At 43.4% G+C, this 18833-nt stretch overlaps 3 protein-coding genes across 7 annotated transcripts in view; 1 reads left to right on the top strand and 2 right to left on the bottom strand.

The window, feature by feature from the left end:
- The first annotated feature begins 1858 nt into the window (after positions 1 to 1858).
- On the top strand, positions 1859 to 3361 carry LOC306796892 (C-type isolectin Sp-CL4-like). The gene is made up of 6 exons (XM_079295959.1): positions 1859 to 1915; positions 2066 to 2185; positions 2269 to 2393; positions 2486 to 2623; positions 2709 to 2817; positions 3182 to 3361. The coding sequence occupies exons 2-6, from the start codon at positions 2110 to 2112 to the stop codon at positions 3247 to 3249; spliced, it is 516 nt and encodes a 171-aa protein (XP_079152085.1). The 5' UTR covers positions 1859 to 1915; positions 2066 to 2109; the 3' UTR covers positions 3250 to 3361.
- A 2671-nt stretch (positions 3362 to 6032) lies between these two features.
- Positions 6033 to 18833, bottom strand: part of LOC306796468 (uncharacterized protein) — a 69641-nt gene continuing 56840 nt past the window's right edge. For 3 of the 4 annotated variants that reach the window (XM_079295394.1, XM_079295396.1, XM_079295397.1), the window contains exons 2-6: positions 9476 to 9546; positions 9282 to 9374; positions 7530 to 7585; positions 6864 to 7307; positions 6033 to 6688 (exon numbers count right to left, since the gene is read on the bottom strand). In XM_079295394.1, coding sequence (XP_079151520.1) covers positions 6411 to 6688; positions 6864 to 7307; positions 7530 to 7578 — 771 coding nt within the window. In that variant the 5' untranslated portion in view covers positions 7579 to 7585; positions 9282 to 9374; positions 9476 to 9546 and the 3' untranslated portion in view covers positions 6033 to 6410. Of the gene's footprint in view, positions 6689 to 6863; positions 7308 to 7529; positions 7586 to 9281; positions 9375 to 9475; positions 9579 to 18833 lie in introns of all 4 variants that reach the window. The other variant, XM_079295395.1, reaches the window with a different exon arrangement.
- Positions 15651 to 18619, bottom strand: LOC306796469 (uncharacterized protein). Of its 2 annotated transcripts, XM_079295399.1 has the most exons (5): positions 18490 to 18619; positions 17499 to 17554; positions 16917 to 17276; positions 16625 to 16740; positions 15651 to 16485 (listed from the first exon to the last, which is right to left on the bottom strand). In XM_079295399.1, the coding sequence occupies exons 1-5, from the start codon at positions 18498 to 18500 to the stop codon at positions 16480 to 16482; spliced, it is 549 nt and encodes a 182-aa protein (XP_079151525.1). In that variant the 5' UTR covers positions 18501 to 18619; the 3' UTR covers positions 15651 to 16479. The 2 variants fall into 2 exon arrangements, with proteins under 2 accessions (XP_079151525.1, XP_079151524.1); XM_079295398.1 differs by having other exon boundaries at positions 15651 to 16740.

Below are 18833 nucleotides of genomic sequence, written 5' to 3'. Positions count from 1 at the left end.
AACTTAAGCGGGTTAAAATATTCTTACACTGCATTTGTGAATACTGTGTAGAACTGACAAGCAACTAATATCTGTAATGTGTAGCCACTTCCATATATTGCATTTTTGTTTTGGTGTCAGTTTACTTCAAATATGTCCAAGTCAATGCTTGGAGTCACGATATTTATATAACATGATACTAAATATGCAAGGTGGCCAACAATTTGGAGTACATCAAAGGTTTTTCTTGTTTTCCTAAAAACCATATTTATGGAGACATTTGACCACCATCAGTATTTTTTTATAAGAATATATTAATGATCAAAAATGTAAAAATTGTGTTCATGCAAATACAAAAAACTGTGTGTCTGCAAATGAGTACTTTACATGCTAATTTCTACGGTAAATGTGAGTAAAATAACCTTAAAATGAATGTAAATTAAGTATAAATATAAAAACGTACCTCCAGCCTTCATCCAACGACGTCTTGGTGTTCATGCAGCAGCGGAAACCAGACGGACTTCCCTAAATAACAAACTTGTGGAGGAAGTGTAACTCATACTGTACATTCAGCAGTTTATGACATTTGAGGAGATGGATGTGACAAGTTACGGATTACTCTTAATTAACCTTTTACGGACCCGGATCTTCAGTTCAGACCGACTCAAGATGCTCAAACACTTCACATGGGGAGGAATGGGGCTTCAAAGCAGCTGGCACTGGCTTCACGCCACTTACAATCATACCATCTGTAGGATGTGAACCAAAGGAGGGTTCATACGGTAATGTAAAGACTTGTCTGTTGAATAATATTTGCCATCCACACCCTTCAACTTCAAATATTTAGTGGCCAAAGCAAACTACCTTTGGTGTTCTCATTAATGTCAACCGCCTTCTAGCTCTGAACGTCCTCCTTACATAAGTGATGAATTCAAATACCGATTCAATAGTTGAACGGTGTCTAGGACAGAGGCGACGTTACTCGCCTGAACGGAGGTCAATACAGACTTCATGGTCTAACAGAGAGAGACGGACTCTGTTAGAGACGGAAACAAAAGAGGACCACATCTGGGTCAGGATGCTGGAAAAGATCCTGACTGGGCTGAACTGGATTTAGGCTGAATCAGGTCTTCAACAAACAAACTGTCGCGTCCGATGGGCAGATCAGAGACTCAATCGCAGACACAGGAGAACTGGAGAACTAGGTCGCTTTACTGGGCTCCAAGTCATCAAACACAGTAACAGAAAACAACTCCAGCAGGGAGCGGGCAAAAGATCCAAACTGAATAAAAAAAAAAAAAGGCAAAGTCACGAATCAGGAGCAAACACGAGGTCCAAACGCTGGAACACAGAGCATATAAGGCACAATGTTGGAACATGACACAGACGAACAAAGACGACCTGACAACCACAACAGGGAAAGCAGGGGAGTGTGTGTGTGTGTGTGTGTGTGTGGGGTGATGAGGAGATTGAAGGCAGCTGGATGGACTGGGCAGGTGAGTATGATGAAATCAGGAGGAACACAGGAACACGGGGGGCAAAGCCTAAACCGTGACACAAGCAAGCAAAGAAACGATACAAATGCCTTTACATCACTTATTTATTGCATGTTAGCAGTTTTATTTGAATTCTACAAGTGTATTCAGAGAACGTTGTTGCTGAAAACACACTTAAAGTCACAGTTTATATATTTTAACATCAGTCACTGTCGGTTGAATTGAACCCACTTCAAAGAACAGTCACATGGGACAACTTTATGACTGTTTGTTCTGATAACTGTGTGTTCTGAGAACTAATCACATGACAGTGATCCATTTGTTGACATTGGCAGAAACATTGACATGTCCGCAGGCCATGAGTGTTGAGTATAAGAGTGAGAGGAAGATCCACCTGACAGTCAGACTGAAGGGCAACGAGGAACCAGAACACGTCCGTGGTGAGCTTCTTCTTCTCTCTTTGTTTTTTGAGCACGTAGTCCATAAAAACGCTCTTTTTCTTTGAGATGACTGACAGTAATATGATCCAGTGATTGATTTAACCACCTGCAGCATTCAGTCATGTCTCCATTAAACTGTCACATGTCCAGGTCATATTCCAGCTGAGCAGCACTGAGTGAGTGAGGTCTGAGTCATGCATCCAGCTGTGGTAACTGCTGTCCTGCTGTTGGTGGGAACCACCATCACTGTGGCAGACCAAGAGGGGGACGGTAAGTACAATATACCACGACCGACATGTTATTGAACCAAAAGCCAAGAAGCTGGGTCATTGAAGCACGTTGTGTTTTCACAGAGGGTATTGAAGACTTGTGCAGCGTGACTCCTGTACTGTGTAAAGAGTGTCACTGGGTCGCCTTTGGTCGGAGTAGTGTGTGTATGAGATACTTTGAGACCCCCAAAACGTTCCGGGACGCCCAGGTGATAAACACACACACACACACACACACACACACACACAGAGTTATATGTTCTGATAAAGAAAAGTTACACTCACACGTCTGTTGTTTCAGGCTCACTGCCACTCCTTGCAGAGTGAACTGGTGTCGATACACAATGATCAAGACATGCTCAATGTCAAGTATATGAGCTATTATTTCACCAGTGGTTTTGAACGTCGAGCCTATTGGATCGGAGGCAAGAGATCAGGGGTAAGCATTGATCAGAGACCCTGATGCTCGACACATAGAGAACCTGTCACATGTCATCACTGACCCCCACCTTTCTGTTCCTCAGGGCGGGTTCATATACACTGATGGAACTCGATTCAACTACAATAAATGGCTTCCCAATCAACCGGACAATTATCGAGGACAAGAGGGCTGCGTCGAGTCGAATGCTCTTAGTAAGGGAAATAAATGATGTAAAAGTAACTTCTGAATATGAAACAAGTTTCACCAGCCTGTCGAGTCACCTGTCGAGTCACCTGTCGAGTCACCTGTCGAGTCACGGTAATATTAATATTCAGGAGCCCAAACACGACTGACCTGAATGTGTTCCTTAATGAAACATGTGGCCTTATGAAGTCATTCAGGGCCGTTGATTACACTGATCATCACTCATCATGAACGTGCATCTACTCCGGATCATGTGATCTCATCAAGTTGAAACGAGAACTTTAAGACGAAGATATTTCTGCATGAGGTCCATGATCTGTCCGCTCAAAGCAGGAAATATGAATATATAATCGACCTTTTCTTTCCTTCCAGAATGGGGAATGTGGAACGATGCGAACTGCTCACTGAAGAAAGACTTTGTGTGCGCCAAGAGACAGTGATCGTCACCAGCTGATGTTTGCTTTCACATGTTGAATCATCTGATCAGCTGAGCTGCAGTCTGGTTCATGATAACCTGTAAACACTTCACTGCAGTAAACGCTTCAGCACTCATCCTCCAGCGTCTCCTTTCATTTGTTCACGTTCAGCATCATAAGTGTTCTTCCACGTGCATTTCTCTTTAACATAACTGTGGCACAACAACAGTCCTGCAACACATTTCATGGTGTCGGCATTCTGTGTGCACAAACCTCTTCAAAGGATAAATTCAATCATATTCCATGTGTCACTTCCAATCAATAATCCAACGAAAACACCAAATCAAACAATGAATTGATTCTAATATATATTAACGTAAAAGTATGTTTATGTTGCCAGTAGGCATTATGATATAAGAGGAATCCTCCAACGCTGTGCTGGAAACATGGTTTCATTCTGTAATGTCATCACGTTTGTTGTCCAGGTTCCTGCTGTAGATTAAACCACTAATCTAGATCAGCATCACCTTAAATATCTACACCAACGCGTTAACGGTCAGACGGGTCAGAGCTCGTCTGACTGGTTAACTTCAGCACCATGGACAGAGGCCGCAGACGAGGCCTCTCTGCTGCTCTACATGCTGAACTTATACAATGTGTCTGAACATCACACCTGATCCACGTCAATCCAGAGACCTGGTTCACCGCGTGTCCGCTGACTTCATAACAGATCCGCTCAGCTCAACCACAAGAGGGCGCAACAGCCTTTCAGACCGTCATTCGGCGCCTTGCTGCTGTTTGTGTGACACGGCTGCTGTTACGAGTGGTGACCGGACTCAAACACACGAGCCGGACAGCAGGACGAGGTCTTTACTGATCCGTCACAAAATCAGGCAAACAATAACGAGGTCAGCAAAAACAAGCAGAGATCATAAAACAACCAATTGCTGGAGCGCTTGACACAGAGGACTAATGAATGAGTACACATATATGTGTACTTTATACCACAATCGATCAGTTTAAAAGCACGTGAAGTGCTTCATAAAGTGGGAGACAAACATCTTGTTTGACCCCTCATGAGGTTTAAACCCAGAAGTGATTGACTTTGACGCAACGTCCAGCAGCACTGCAGGAGGAACTTCCGAACATATGAGAGGTGAAGTCAAGACTTAGAGGAGTCACGTCACTGTTGGATTTGGTGTTTCCGTGAGGTTCATTGACATGAAGAGACTTATGTAGAATATGATGATGCTTTAATGAGGCTGGTGGACACACGAAGCTTTCGCTGTGAAATCTGCTGCAGGACAGTTTTTACCCACAAACACGTTTAAAAGAAAAACAAGTGGAAGAACTTGAAGATTTCTACACAAAAAAACAAATGAAAGGAGCCGCTGCGCTGACGCTGATCGATGGGGACGAAAGGAAACAGTGTTTCGCTGTAGGTCTGTGTGAAAGCCTGCGGCGCCCTCTTGTGGTTGAACTGCAGCAAAAGTCGTTGGAGCTCCTCACCCTCCTCACTCTACCTGTCAGTCACTCCCTCCTCACTCTACCTGTCAGTCACTCCCTCCTCACGCTACCTGTCAGTCACTCCCTCCTCACTCTACCTGTCAGTCACTCCCTCCTCACGCTACCTGTCAGTCACTCCCTCCTCACTCTACCTGTCAGTCACTCCCTCCTCACGCTACCTGTCAGTCACTCCCTCCTCACTCTACCTGTCAGTCACTCCCTCCTCATCAGCACAACTCCCTCACCTGTTCCAGCCACTTTATAAAGCCCTGCCCCTCCGTCGCTCACTGCCAGATCGTTGCCATGTCGACCCGCCGGTTTGGCTCGTCCGGTTCCCGGTTCCCGGTCTTCCTGCCTCGTCCTGCTGGATTTCCCTCTCATTTCGTGTCTTGTGCTCGGACTCCCTGTTGTGTTCTGGTAACGATTCCTCGAGTGTTCACTACTCGTTAAACCCTGTTTCTCACGACCTCTGGTCCTGCATTTGAGTCCACCACCACACCCCGTGACAACCTGTCCATATTACATGTTGAAGTTTATGATGACCATGCAGCTTTTTGTCAACGTTGCTGGATGTTGTTTCACGAGGAAGAAGGAGGGAGCCAAACGTCTGCTGCACGAGGAGTTGTGTTGTCCTTTTTGTGGCACCTGGAAGTTTATCCATCCTCATTATTTTAACCCGCTGAGTCCAAAATAACTTTCAAACGACTGACGGCACAAAGAAAATGCAGATTTGTCTCTATTTTCATCCAGTCATAATGAATATTAGTGAGATTCATGAGGATATGAATGGATGGAGAATCATTTAGTTTGACTTTCTTTGTGTTTATTCATTCTGAACAATGCAATGAACAGGAAATATAGCAAACAAACAAATTCTCATAAAAATATCAGCATCGACTTTACATTCATGGAATGCAGCAGGAAACAAATCTCCTCGTATCGTCTCACACCTTCAATCAAATCATCAACTTCATGTTCAATCAAATCATCAACTTCATGTTCATCACACAAACACAAGATATGCAGCTCGACTCAAACACTTGCAGAACTTCACTCAGGATTTCAGATCCAAGAAGTCGAAGAATGAAGTGATGAAGAGTCCGATCAGAACAATGAACCAGAGCTCTGATTCCTCTGATCTATCCGGCTCTGAGGTCAGTGATGAAGAGGATGAAGCACGAGATGAAGACCATCAGATAGTGATGAAGAGGAGGATGAAGGAGGAGATGAAGACCATCAGACAGTGATGAAGAGGAGGATGAAGGAGGAGATGAAGACCATCAGACAGTGATGAAGAGGAGGATGAAGGAGGAGATGAAGACCATCAGACAGTGATGAAGAGGAGGATGAAGGAGGAGATGAAGACCATCAGACAGTGATGAAGAGGAGGATGAAGGAGGAGATGAAGACCATCAGACAGTGATGAAGAGGAGGATGAAGGAGGAGATGAAGACCATCAGACAGTGATGAAGAGGATGAAGGAGGAGATGAAGACCATCAGACAGTGATGAAGAGGAGGATGAAGGAGGAGATGAAGACCATAGATAACTCCTCTCACTGCGCTACGACCAGCTGTGACTGAGCAGCTCATTCAGACATCAGATCATCACAACGAGACCTTCAGACGCTGATTTGGACCTCCGACCTCCGACCTGAGAGACCAGAATCATCTGAGTCTATTAGGAGAGAATCACTGAATCTAGTTCTATAGGAGGAGAGGGATTCATTGGATATAGCTCTATAGGACTAGAGTGATTAATTGGATCGTGTTGATTTCCACACAGACCGTAATAAACACCCAGCAGAGCTCCTACTACTACTACTATCAGTCCCAGTACACAGTAGAGGACGATCCTTCCCCGACTCTCTGCTTGTGATGGACTTCTTGTCGGTGAAGCATCTCTTCCTCCACTTCTTGAGTTTGGTGTCTCAGGTTTGGGCCGAAGCCGCCTCTCTGCTGTAAAGAGACCAAACAAGTCTGAGTCATTGATGAGAAGAAACAACATCTCACTACAACATCAACGAAACGTCCCCAACAGATGAAACTGGAACATATTTCACAGATCCTGTAAGAAGGAAGTGTAACGACAACAATCAGGTTCTTTTCATCAGGAAATACTGAATCAACTCACCTGTGACGTTGAGGTGACAGTCCCTAGAACCTTCACCATCACCTGTGACGTTGAGGTGACAGTCACTAGAACTCCAACCATCACCTGTGACGTTGAGGTGACATTTCCTCGAACCTTCACCATCACCTGTGAGCACACCACACAGGTAATCACCCGAGTCAGCAGTCCTGAGTCTGGACATGTGGAGTGTGAGTCGTCCTTCTCTGAGGACGTCTTTGTCAAACTGGACTCGTCCTGCAAACCGTTGATGCTGAGACCCTGAGACCTCGACACCTTCATAAAGATCAAACAGGATGAAGGATGTGACACCATTGAACATCTCACAGAAGATGTGAATGGACTTGAGGGAACCGTCTGTTGTGGTCTTGAAGGTCCATTCCAGAGTGACGTTGTGGTTCTCCTCTGCCTGATAGGATCTCTGTGTCACGTTCACTACTAATGATCCTGTTGAGGAGACAGAGAGGGAGAGTGAGGAGCAGACTAACTGACGTCACCATGAGAGCCTTTAAAGTCCAGCTGGAGATGTTTACTGATGCTGAGCTTTAGAGACACAAAGGTATGAACAAGGTGCATGATTGTAACAATAACTAGAGTCATGTTGAAGTGTGTTGGTGAGGCTGAAGGTGTGTTGAGTCTGTGGAGAACAAAGTGAAGCTGTAAACTAACCAGAGACACAGGAGGTCAGTGTGATGAGCAGCAGGATGCTGCAGATCATCTTCTCCCTGTGAGAGGAGACAGAGGACCAGAGTCACCAACACATCACAGGTCAAGAGACACCAGCTACAGTCTGTGGTCTCTGCAACACGTCTTCTTCTTCTGTGGTTCTGGTGACAACATGACTGACACCAAGAGAGGAACCACTGCTGTGCTTCTGTCACTAGATGGAGCCAGTTAGGAGGATTATGATTATTACTCTGAGGAAGAATGAGGAACTACACTGGACTGGTGTTAGATGAATGCCACAGTAACAAACATGAAGCTGTGGTCCTGTTGCTCACTGTAACAAAAGATCACCGCACCAATCTCAGTTTACTTGATGTCTGTTCCTCTGTGTGACAGTAGACTGTTTAATAATCATGTATTTATGGTTGAACCTCCATATTATTCAGATGTAATTCTCATGTATTAGTTTTCTGTCTAGACGTGATTTCTGGTAAAAAGATCAACCAGCAGGTTCGAGTCTAATGAACCAGAAACACACAGACATGGATCTCACTGAAGGTCTGACAGATACAATTAGAGCTTTATCAACAATACTTATTGATTTTATGACGTCGTTTTCATGAAGAGACACTGAACGCAGTGGACTCTGAGCATAATCTTCAGGTGGAGAATCAACATTATTGTCTTGTTTCCTGTGTGATTGTGACTCTGCTAGAAAACGTGTTGAAGTGAAACTAAACATACAAAAACATGACATGAAAAAACCCTCTCATGGTCCTGGAGAGACGAGCATTTACACTTCCTGTTACGAGCACAGTGAGTTGTGCAATGTTCTGCAGCACCCACGTCACCCTGAGAGCGTTTAAAACCAAGGAGGAAGTGAAGTGAGTAACATCAGGTCACGCTGTCAGACTGCCTCATTGAATACATTGATGACCTGTGACCTTATCAAATACATAAGAAGCCTTTCTCATAACTAAAAGAATCCCTCTCATGACGATGATCCTATTACTGTAATTATGACATCATCACCTCAATCTGAAAATAACTTTGATTTCGCTTTTCTTCTCATTTAGTGAATGAATTTTAATAAATAGTTTAAAAAATGTTTAAATTATAAATATTTATATTTTCTAAATAAAATATATTTGATTAGAATTATAATCAATTATAATACAAATAAATCGAATGAGAGAAGATGGAGGTTGCTTTAGTTTTTTTTAGCACATAGTGTCAGAAAGGTCCCGGATGTATTTTAAATAAACTTCTAATTGACTTCAGTGTTAATGTGTGGATCAACACGCTATCACCATTCCGTGCGAAATAAAGTAGCATCGCTCACTGAAAGTCCTTCATATCGACCATTTAGAATCTTACATGAAGTTCATTTGAAATGAAATATCTTGAAATCTTAAAAATGACACAAATCCGAGACGAAGAAAAGTCAGTGAGATGAATCTCCGTCTGTAATGAATCCATCACGCGCTGATCCCTTCATGTTGTTTTCATTCATATATTGACCACAAACGGTCCCGTTCATAAAGCTCCTCTGTTCTCTGCTCTGCTGGTGCACGGACAACCGGACAGCAGTCATTAGTCACGTGTCAGCAGAAACCAATCAGTGAGCGCTGTGGCCCCTGATAGGACGGCGGTCTACCAAAGACCCGATCAACGAACAACTCAGCACCCTGATCAACAAGAGCATGAAGCCTATAAAGGGACATTTTCATATAATATAAGAATAATGAATAATACCTGCTGCTGATTCGATCCGAAAAACAATAAAGAGTCCAATCAGTGCAGTTCTGCTCTTCATCGCTGCATCAACGTGTCAAAGTGAATCCGTCTCTTCAGAAGAATAAACACAAAAGAAAAACAAAGGGTTAAAAAGTATGAAATGAGAATAATTACTGCGCCATTGTGAAGAAGACTTTTACTTTCGGTATTACCGATATGCAAAACAACGCTCCGTTGACGTGTGTAGGTGAAGTCTCTGGAGTTACACCGCAGGTATCTAGACCTTAGACCCGAGAGACCCTTAGACCCTTAGACCTGAGAGACCCGAGAGACCTGACAGACCCGAGAGACCCTGAGACCCTTAGACCCTTAGACTCCAGAGACCAGGAACCACAGACGGACTAGAGCTGGTCTCTCCTCGACCAGAACAGCACGCAGAGTATTAAAGACAGCCCACCTGACTGCAGGTGTGGGCTGGCCACACCTGCAGTCACACCTTTCATTGGTTAATCTCACCCTATCACAGCACAGCAGCCCATCCCCACAGCGGAACTATGAACAAGTGGAAAACAAGAGCCGCAGGTGAAGAACCGGTTCACTCAGCAGAGATCAGCAGTTGAGATCAGCCGCACCTTGTGGTTGAACCTGATCACATAAATGTGTTGAAACACTTCAAGAGTCAACAAATCAACTTTCTTTTTTTCTTTTTTAATATGTTTTTATTTCTAGCGGTAAAAGGCCGCTGAGGGGAAATCTTTGGGTTTTATTGTTGTTGAACTGGACAAAAACTGTGCTTCGCTTGCAAACAGATTCTAAGAGGATTGGCCGTGTCATCAACAATGCTTGGTGCTCTTGCTGTTCATCAGAAGTTGTACCTCTGCATGTTTATGTATTTATTTATTTGAAGAACATGCTGGGCCCAACAAGATCTGAAGATATGAAATATGAATCTAAGAGAAGAGTCGTGAAATAGTCCTTGAAGGAAATGCAGCTCGATCAGACAGAAGACACGACTTCATGTTTCAGAAGCTGCATTCGAGTCGGTCACCAAGAATTCAGTTTCTATATTTCATAAGTTAATATGAAGATAGACGAGCTCCGTGAAGCGGCTGCTTCAGTGGAGTTGTCACGTGACGTCCTTTCTACAACAGCTGAGGGAAGTTCATGGTGATTATGACATCACATCCTTCATAGGGATGTGATGTTAAAGGCCTTTCCGAAGAATCGGAAATTACACCTCCAAATCAAATCCACACTGAAACAAAACAAGTTCAAAGAAGTTTAAAAAGACTTTGATTCATTTCTCCTGACAATAATAGAATGGAAGTTTTGCACGATGTACTTTTACTGGAGAGTTGATTTCTCCATGTTGTTATAAATCAACTCACGTTTACTCAGAAATCATTGCTTGTTTTTGCAGCTTTTTGCAATTTTGCAATTTTGCAATTTTGCAAAAAAAGCTGGGGTGGGAAGTGTTGCAGAGAGTGAGGATCTCCTCGGTGTTCCTGAACGCACCAGACGTGGAGCTGGAGTGGAAGTGTTGCAGAGAGTGAGGATCTCCTCGGTGTTCCTGAACGCACCAGACGTGGAGCTGGGTGGGAAGTGTTGCAGAGAGTTAGGATCTCCTCGGTGTTCCTGAACGCACCAGACGTGGAGCTGGAGTGGAAGTGTTGCAGAGAGTGAGGATCTCCTCAGTGTGACTGCAGACGGAGGCCGAGCTGTTCATGTTTAGTTCCTCGTCCTTTGGAGGAGAAAGCCTCGCGGAGTGTTCTGTGATGGATCCTCGTCTTGTCCTGCTCGCAGCTCTGCTGTCGTGTTCTTCAGGTATTTATGAAGAGTTTCTTTAAATGCTGTGTTTGTGTTTAACTGTGACAGTGTGCAGTGTACGAGGAACACAGTGAAGGTGTCACTTTGCGCTCTGACTGACGAACACCAACATTCAACACTCGATTCATGGAGGAAATAATCAGCAGATGAACCCGTTATGAAAATAATCACAAGTTAATATTTCAATATGAGCTCCAGCTCAACAACAGTACAATCCTGTTATACATCTATATCTCCTTAATTCTTCATTAATGTATGAGTACAAATTATCAAATAATTAAATATTAAATGACCAAAATACTTCTTCCAGAGGTTTGAACGCGTTTTCTCGGTAGACTCTGAAAACGAGCCTTGAGGCCCCAACGTGGAGTCGTGCTGAAGCGTAAAATTGCAAAAATTGCAAAAATGAATTTAAAGACATTTAGTCGAAGCACTTCCTTTATCTTGTTCAAAGGTCAGACTTAGTAAACTGAGATTGTGACACCTAATATTCCAAGAAAAGATTAAAGTTGTAAATTTAGGAGCGATTTGCACAAAAGAGGCGTTTCTCCTCTAAACCTCTCAAATGGTTTGACTTCAATGTGAACTTTTCAGATGCAATAAAATACACTCGGATCAACTTTATGAAAGTTTATTGAATATAACGTAGTTTCTTCCTCCAATCGTCACTCGACCCCTCGGACTCACGGGGTGACCCTTCAGAGGGGCCCGACCCCCAGGCTGGGAACCTCTGGACTGAAATAACGTCATATGAAGTAGTTAGAACGGCAACAGTAACTCCATAACATCTGGATGCAACAATCTCCGTTTGGTCATTTTTCTGCAGAACGAGTACTTTTACTTCTGATACATGAAGTACATTTCACTAATACTTCTCCTGAAGTATGATTTACGTGTAGTGGAGTATTCTTTGCACTGTTGTATTGGTACTTTTTAAGGCTCCGAATACTTCTTGCAGGACTGTACATTTAGATTCTATGTGTATAATATGATCATATGGACTTCATGACTGGTGAAGCAGACATCCGCCGGCTCTCATGTGAATGTTACAGAAGTTGCTGTGGTTCCAGTTGGTCCACATTCCTCTATTCAGTGCTGATCAACTGTTTGTACGGAACATTCCAGCTCTTCTGTTCAGCAGTGTGGCCGCCTCCCTTTTATGATGTGACGTTGACCAAACGTGTGAGTCACTCAGTCTCACGCACCGTTAACGGCGCTCTGCCTCTCCCGTCAGCCCGCTTCAGAGGAGGCGTGGCCGTCATGTCAGTCCAGACAGATGTGTTCTCAACAGATGAGCTGTAAAGCTCCCAGGATGCAACTCTTCTCAATCACCGCCCTCAATTTGAATGAGTAATTATTTATCATTTCAATAATTATTACTAAATGTAGTGTGCAGTGTAGTCCTGATCCTCTATGAACCAGTCTCAGTGTAGTCCTGATCCTCTATGAACCAGTCTCAGTGTAGTCCTGATCCTCTATGAACCAGTCTCAGTGTAGTCCTGATCCTCTATATGAACCAGTCTCAGTGTAGTCCTGATCCTCTATATGAACCAGTCTCAGTGTAGTCCTGATCCTCTATGAACCGGTCTCAGTGTAGTCCTGATCCTCTATGAACCAGTCTCAGTGTAGTCCTGATCCTCTATGAACCAGTCTCAGTGTAGTCCTGATCCTCTATATGAACCAGTCTCAGTGTAGTCCTGATCCTCTATATGAACCAGTCTCAGTGTAGTCCTGATCCTCTATGAACCAGTCTCAGTGTAGTCCTGATCCTCTATATGAACCAGTCTCAGTGTAGTCCTGATCCTCTATATGAACCAGTCTCAGTGTAGTCCTGATCCTCTATATGAACCAGTCTCAGTGTAGTCCTGATCCTCTATATGAACCAGTCTCAGTGTAGTCCTGATCCTCTATATGAACCAGCCTCAGTGTAGTCCTGATCCTCTATATGAACCAGTCTCAGTGTAGTCCTGATCCTCTATATGAACCAGTCTCAGTGTAGTCCTGATCCTCTATATGAACCAGTCTCAGTGTAGTCCTGATCCTCTATATGAACCAGTCTCAGTGTAGTCCTGATCCTCTATATGAACCAGTCTCAGTGTAGTCCTGATCCTCTATGAACCAGTCTCAGTGTAGTCCTGATCCTCTATATGAACCAGTCTCAGTGTAGTCCTGATCCTCTATATCAGGGGTTCCCAAACTTTTTAGGCCGCGCACCCCCTTCTACATCCCGACCGGGTTCGCGCACCCCCCCCCCCCCCCCCTTAATAAAAAAAAATAAAAAAAAGAAGCAACAGAGCCTTTTAAGCCTTCATAGCCGCATAAGACCAATGAGAGAACAGTTTGCTCGCGCGTGGCATTTGTTTACAAGATCTAGTCCGCTGTTAAATGTTGCAGTGTGAACACAAACTGCAACATTGTATCATATTAATCCCTGAATCAGAACAAAGCAAACGAACTGAAGGTGTGAAAACGCCCTGAAACACTGCAACAAAGTTTCAATAACTTTCAGTGACACAAGGCGTCACTTTTAAAGAGCAATACGGATGTGAGCACACACGCACAGGCTCAGAGGCAGATTATCACATTTCATTTACAATTAATGAGCGACTAATGTAGCCAGGATGTCTTCGGACAAAGCATCGATGCGGCGCGACACAGTGTTGTTGGACACCGGGATCATGTCCAACTTTTTTGCTTCTTTCTCCCCAATCATACATTCCACCATCTCTCTGGCAGCTGGCAAGCTCACGTCTTCAGTGATTGTGTGCGGTAGCCCCTTTCTCGCTATTCTGTGACCAGATATGAAGCCCGTAGTGCGTCATTTATAGACCAACACATGAATGAGACTCCAGTTGTTTTTGGCTGTTTTGTAACTCCTCCGATTTCGATATAAAGAATGTAAGGGGCTTTTGACTTGCACTGGCATGCTTGGTGTTCAGGAGGCGACGTAAATAAGAGCTTCAGACTGTTAGCCAGAACCTCACTGCACACCACGCACTGTGGCTTTGGGCAATCTGCGTTGCCAATCCAAGTGAAGCCCAGACACAGAGACTTTTCATCATATTTCCTCTTGTTTTCCCAGTCTGATGCTCACTCTCGTTTCCTCTTTTTCACCTTGACTCCGCGATGGGCCGATGTGCTCCCGATTTGTCTGTGCAATCCCTTCCTCCTTCCTCCGTTTCATCTTCCTCTGACTCGATTTCTTCTCCTGGTCTCCCCCCAACGCACCTCTCCGTTCCCCTCGCCTCCGATTCCTCTCTCTCTCTCTGTCCCTCTCCTCTTTTACGACTGATAGCTTCAGATGTCCCACCTGACAGTTTTTAAATTAAAATTACATTTTTTTTTAAATATTTAATATTATTACACCATCAGACCGCCATTACACTTTTCCTCTCGCGCACCCCCTAGAGGCAGCTCGCGCACCCCCAGGGGTGCGCGCACCCCACTTTGGGAATCCCTGCTCTATATGAACCAGTCTCAGTGTAGTCCTGATCCTCTATATGAACCAGTCTCAGTGTAGTCCTGATCCTCTATGAACCAGTCTCAGTGTAGTCCTGATCCTCTATGAACCAGTCTCAGTGTAGTCCTGATCCTCTATATGAACCAGTCTCAGTGTAGTCCTGATCCTCTATATGAACCAGTCTCAGTGTAGTCCTGATCCTCGATATAAAATTTTTCACGGTTCGATAAACAATCCAACTAAAAGTTGTTTAAACTTCTCAGACTCCGTTCTAATCTCTCTTCTTATATTTAATGTTTTGCTTTATAGTTGACGTACATAGTACATATATACTATACATAGTATATATATACTATATAGTATATATGTACTATATATAGTGTGTATATATGTATAGTATATATATACTATACATATATACACACTATATATAGTACATATATACTATATAGTATATATATACTATATAGTATATATGTACTATATATAGTGTGTATATATGTATAGTATATATATACTATACATAGTACAGCGACTCTAACAGAATGAAATGTTCGATGCTTTTACTGTGAAACACGTCTTTTTCTTCTTTTACTACATGAATAAATCATAACCGTATATGTTGCATTTTAGTGCTCAAGATGTTTCTAGTTTTTCTAATTTTCAACTATTTACATATGTTGTTTAATAATATATATATAATATACTCTATACTCTGAGTATGCTGCTCAGAAACTTTAAAGTTGAATATGATCCTTTACATAAACTGATTCATGTCATACCTAAAGTTTCACTCACTTATGAAACAGTTTGACACTCGTGCTGCTGTGTGACTCCCTCTGGTGTTACAGTGACACTAACCCTCGTAAAGTAATGCTCATTTTCCCTCTGCAGCTGTCTGCTGTAGAGGCATTAAAATGCTGTCTGTCTGCAGCTCAGTGTCAAAGTGTGCACTAAAAACACACCAAGTAGTGATTTTGCATGAACTTTCATGTTCATTCATCCGATAGTTGAGATATTTCCACCTGAATCAAGAATGTTGGCCTCATGGTGGCGCTAACAGGGAAGTCAAAGGGTCACATGTCTCTGGTTATGCTGCACATCCAGACTTTACTCACAAATACAATGATTAGAATATGACGTGCATTATTCTACATTAAATGAAGCAGCATCATATCAGAAAGGAAAGCTCCGCCTTGTAACAAATGTGAAGCACATTTAAACACATTGTACTTCACTTCAGGTACATTTGAATGCAGGAATACTGTGGTATTAATACTTCTACTGTTAATAGTTACTGTGACTAAAAGCTGTTAAGTCACGTGATTCAATGCTTATGTTTTCATCTGAGTAAGTTATCGTTCTGAACATTAACAAACAGCTTTTCTTTGAAACATACAAACAACAAATGATGGATAATAAATAACAGATATCAGTAACGGGCAAAAAAAATGAATTAAAATATAAAAGGCCAGTTTACAAGACATTCATGCTCCTCAGCAGCATTTCAATGAAGACCATCAGACAGTGATGAAGACGAGGAGATGAAGACCAGACAGTGATGAAGAGGAGGATGAAGGAGGAGATGAAGACCATCAGACAGTGATGAAGAGGAGGATGAAGGAGGAGATGAAGACCATCAGACAGTGATGAAGAGGAGGATGAAGGAGGAGATGAAGACCATCAGACAGTGATGAAGAGGAGGATGAAGGAGGAGATGAAGACCATCAGACAGTGATGAAGAGGAGGATGAAGGAGGAGATGAAGACCATAGATAACTCCTCTCACTGCGCTACGACCAGCTGTGACTGAGCAGCTCATTCAGACATCAGATCATCACAACGAGACCTTCAGACGCTGATTTGGACCTCCGACCTCCGACCTGAGAGACCAGAATCATCTGAGTCTATAAGGAGAGAATCACTGGATCTAGTTCTGTAGGAAGAGAGGGATTCATTAGATCTAGTTTTGTAGACGGAGAGTCAATCATTGACTGTTTTCTACGCAGATTGTAACAAACACCCAGCAGAGCTCCTACTACTACTCCTACTACTACTACTATCAGTCCCAGTACACAGTAGAGGACGATCCATCCCGGACTCTCTGCTTGTGATGGACTTCCTGTCGTTGAAGCATCTCTTCCTCCACTTGTTGAGTTTGGTGTCTCAGGTTTGGGCTGAAGCCTCTCTGCTGTAAAGAGACCAAACAAGTCTGAGTCATTGATGAGAAGAAACAACATCTCACTACAACATCAACGAAACGTCCCCAACAGATGAAACTCGAACATATTTCACAGATCCTGTAAGAAGGAAGTGTAACGACAACAATCAGGTTCTTTTCATCAGGAAACTACTGAATCGACTCACCTGTGACGTTGAGGTGACAGTACCTCGAACCTTCACCATCACCTGTGAGCACATCACACAGGTAATCACCCGAGTCATCAGTCCTGAGTCTGGACATGTGGAGTCTGAGTCGTCCTTCTCTGAGGACGTCTTTGTCAAACTGGACTCGTCCTGCAAACCGTTCATGCTGAGACTCTGAGACCTCGACACCTTCATGAAGATGAAACAGGATGAAGGATGTGAGATCAGTGAACATCTCACAGATGCTGTTAATGGACTTGGGGGAACCGTCTGTTGTGGTCTTGAAGGTCCATTCCAGAGTGACGTTGTGGTTCTCCTCTGCCTGATAGGATCTCTGTGTCACGTTCACTACTAATGATCCTGTTGAGGAGACAGAGAGGGAGAGTGAGGAGCAGACTAACTGACGTCACCATGAGAGCCTTTAAAGTCCACCTGGAGATGTTTACTGATGCTGAGCTTTAGAGACACAAAGGTATGAACAAGGTGCATGATTGTAACAATAACTAGAGTCATGTTGAAGTGTGTTGGTGAGGCTGAAGGTGTGTTGAGTCTGTGGAGAACAAAGTGAAGCTGTAAACTAACCAGAGACACAGGAGGTCAGTGTGATGAGCAGCAGGATGCTGCAGATCATCTTCTCCCTGTGAGAGGAGACAGAGGACCAGAGTCACCAACACATCACAGGTCAAGAGACACCAGCTACAGTCTGTGGTCTCTGCAACACGTCTTCTTCTTCTGTGGTTCTGGTGACAACATGACTGACACCAAGAGAGGAACCACTGCTGTGCTTCTGTCACTAGATGGAGCCAGTTAGGAGGATTATGATTATTACTCTGAGGAAGAATGAGGAACTACACTGGACTGGTTCCACATGAATGCCACAATAACAATAACAAACATGAAGCTGTGGTCCTGTAGCTCACTGCAACAAAAGATCACCGCACCAATCTCAGTTTACTTGATGTCTGTTCCTCTGTGTGACAGTAGACTGTTTAATAATCATGTATTTATGGTTGAACCTCCATATTATTCAGATGTAATTCTCATGTATTAGTTTTCTGTCTAGACGTGATTTCTGGTAAAAAGATCAACCAGCAGGTTGGAGTCCAATGAACCAGAAACACACAGACATGGATCTCACTGAAGGTCTGACAGATACAATTAGAGCTTTATCAACAATACTTATTGATTTTATGACGTCGTTTTCATGAAGAGACACTGAACTCAGTGGACTCTGAGAATAATCTTCAGGTGGAGAATCAACATTATTGTCTTGTTTCCTGTGTGATTGTGACTCTGCTAGAAAACGTGTTGAAGTGAATCTAAACATTCTCCGCACGAGAGGACGATCACGAGCACCACATGTAAAGAACAGAACATCTGCTGACGTTTGGTCCACATTCAGTCAGTGAGGAGGATTCATTTGACCGTGAACGTCAACTCAGATACAGCATAGAACACTCCTTCTATCAACAAGCGGCCATGTTTGTTATAACGACACCGATCAGAGCTGGTCCGCTGTTCGAGTCCGTCGTGAGGACGAGCCGTTAAAAGTGGAGGAGGAGGAGGAGCCTACCTGTCACTCATCCTTTGACCACTGAGTCTGTAGAGATCAATGATTCACTGGATCAATCAGTCAGAGAGAACATCTTCAACAGGACTCACATTCTGTGTGGAGACACGTTGACTCTGTCCTTTTAACAGACTCCTCCTCACTTTGTTCAGTAAATCAAATATGCATCACACGTCATCTCCGTTCTCTGGGAAGTCGAGAATATTTCAAAAGAAAAATGTGTTTGTGTTACAAACACACCATAATACTGTTACACAGAAATAAGTTGATGGCGTTTTGTTCACACTAAAGAAAACGCCATCAACGAACCTCCACTCGATGAGGAGGATTATGAACTCTCCCACGTT

This window comes from Melanostigma gelatinosum (genome assembly GCF_949748355.1).
Source record: "Melanostigma gelatinosum genome assembly, chromosome: 23".
NCBI lineage: Eukaryota > Metazoa > Chordata > Actinopteri > Perciformes > Zoarcidae > Melanostigma > Melanostigma gelatinosum.
This window is presented reverse-complemented; position numbering and strand designations above follow the sequence as displayed.

Bases quoted from the DNA above. Each gene is read 5' to 3' on its own strand.
- LOC306796892 (XM_079295959.1), top strand. From the start codon at position 2,110: ATGCATCCAGCTGTGGTAACTGCTGTCCTGCTGTTGGTGGGAACCACC. The intron at 2,186-2,268 runs GTAAGTACAATA...GTGTTTTCACAG, and splicing joins GGCAGACCAAGAGGGGGACG to AGGGTATTGAAGACTTGTGC. The intron at 2,624-2,708 runs GTAAGCATTGAT...TCTGTTCCTCAG, and splicing joins TCGGAGGCAAGAGATCAGGG to GGCGGGTTCATATACACTGA.
- LOC306796469 (XM_079295398.1), bottom strand. The intron at 17,277-17,498 runs GTTAGTTTACAG...TCTCCTCAACAG, and splicing joins ACTGACCTCCTGTGTCTCTG to GATCATTAGTAGTGAACGTG. The intron at 16,741-16,916 runs GTGAGTCGATTC...GTCTCTTTACAG, and splicing joins CTGTCACCTCAACGTCACAG to CAGAGAGGCTTCAGCCCAAA.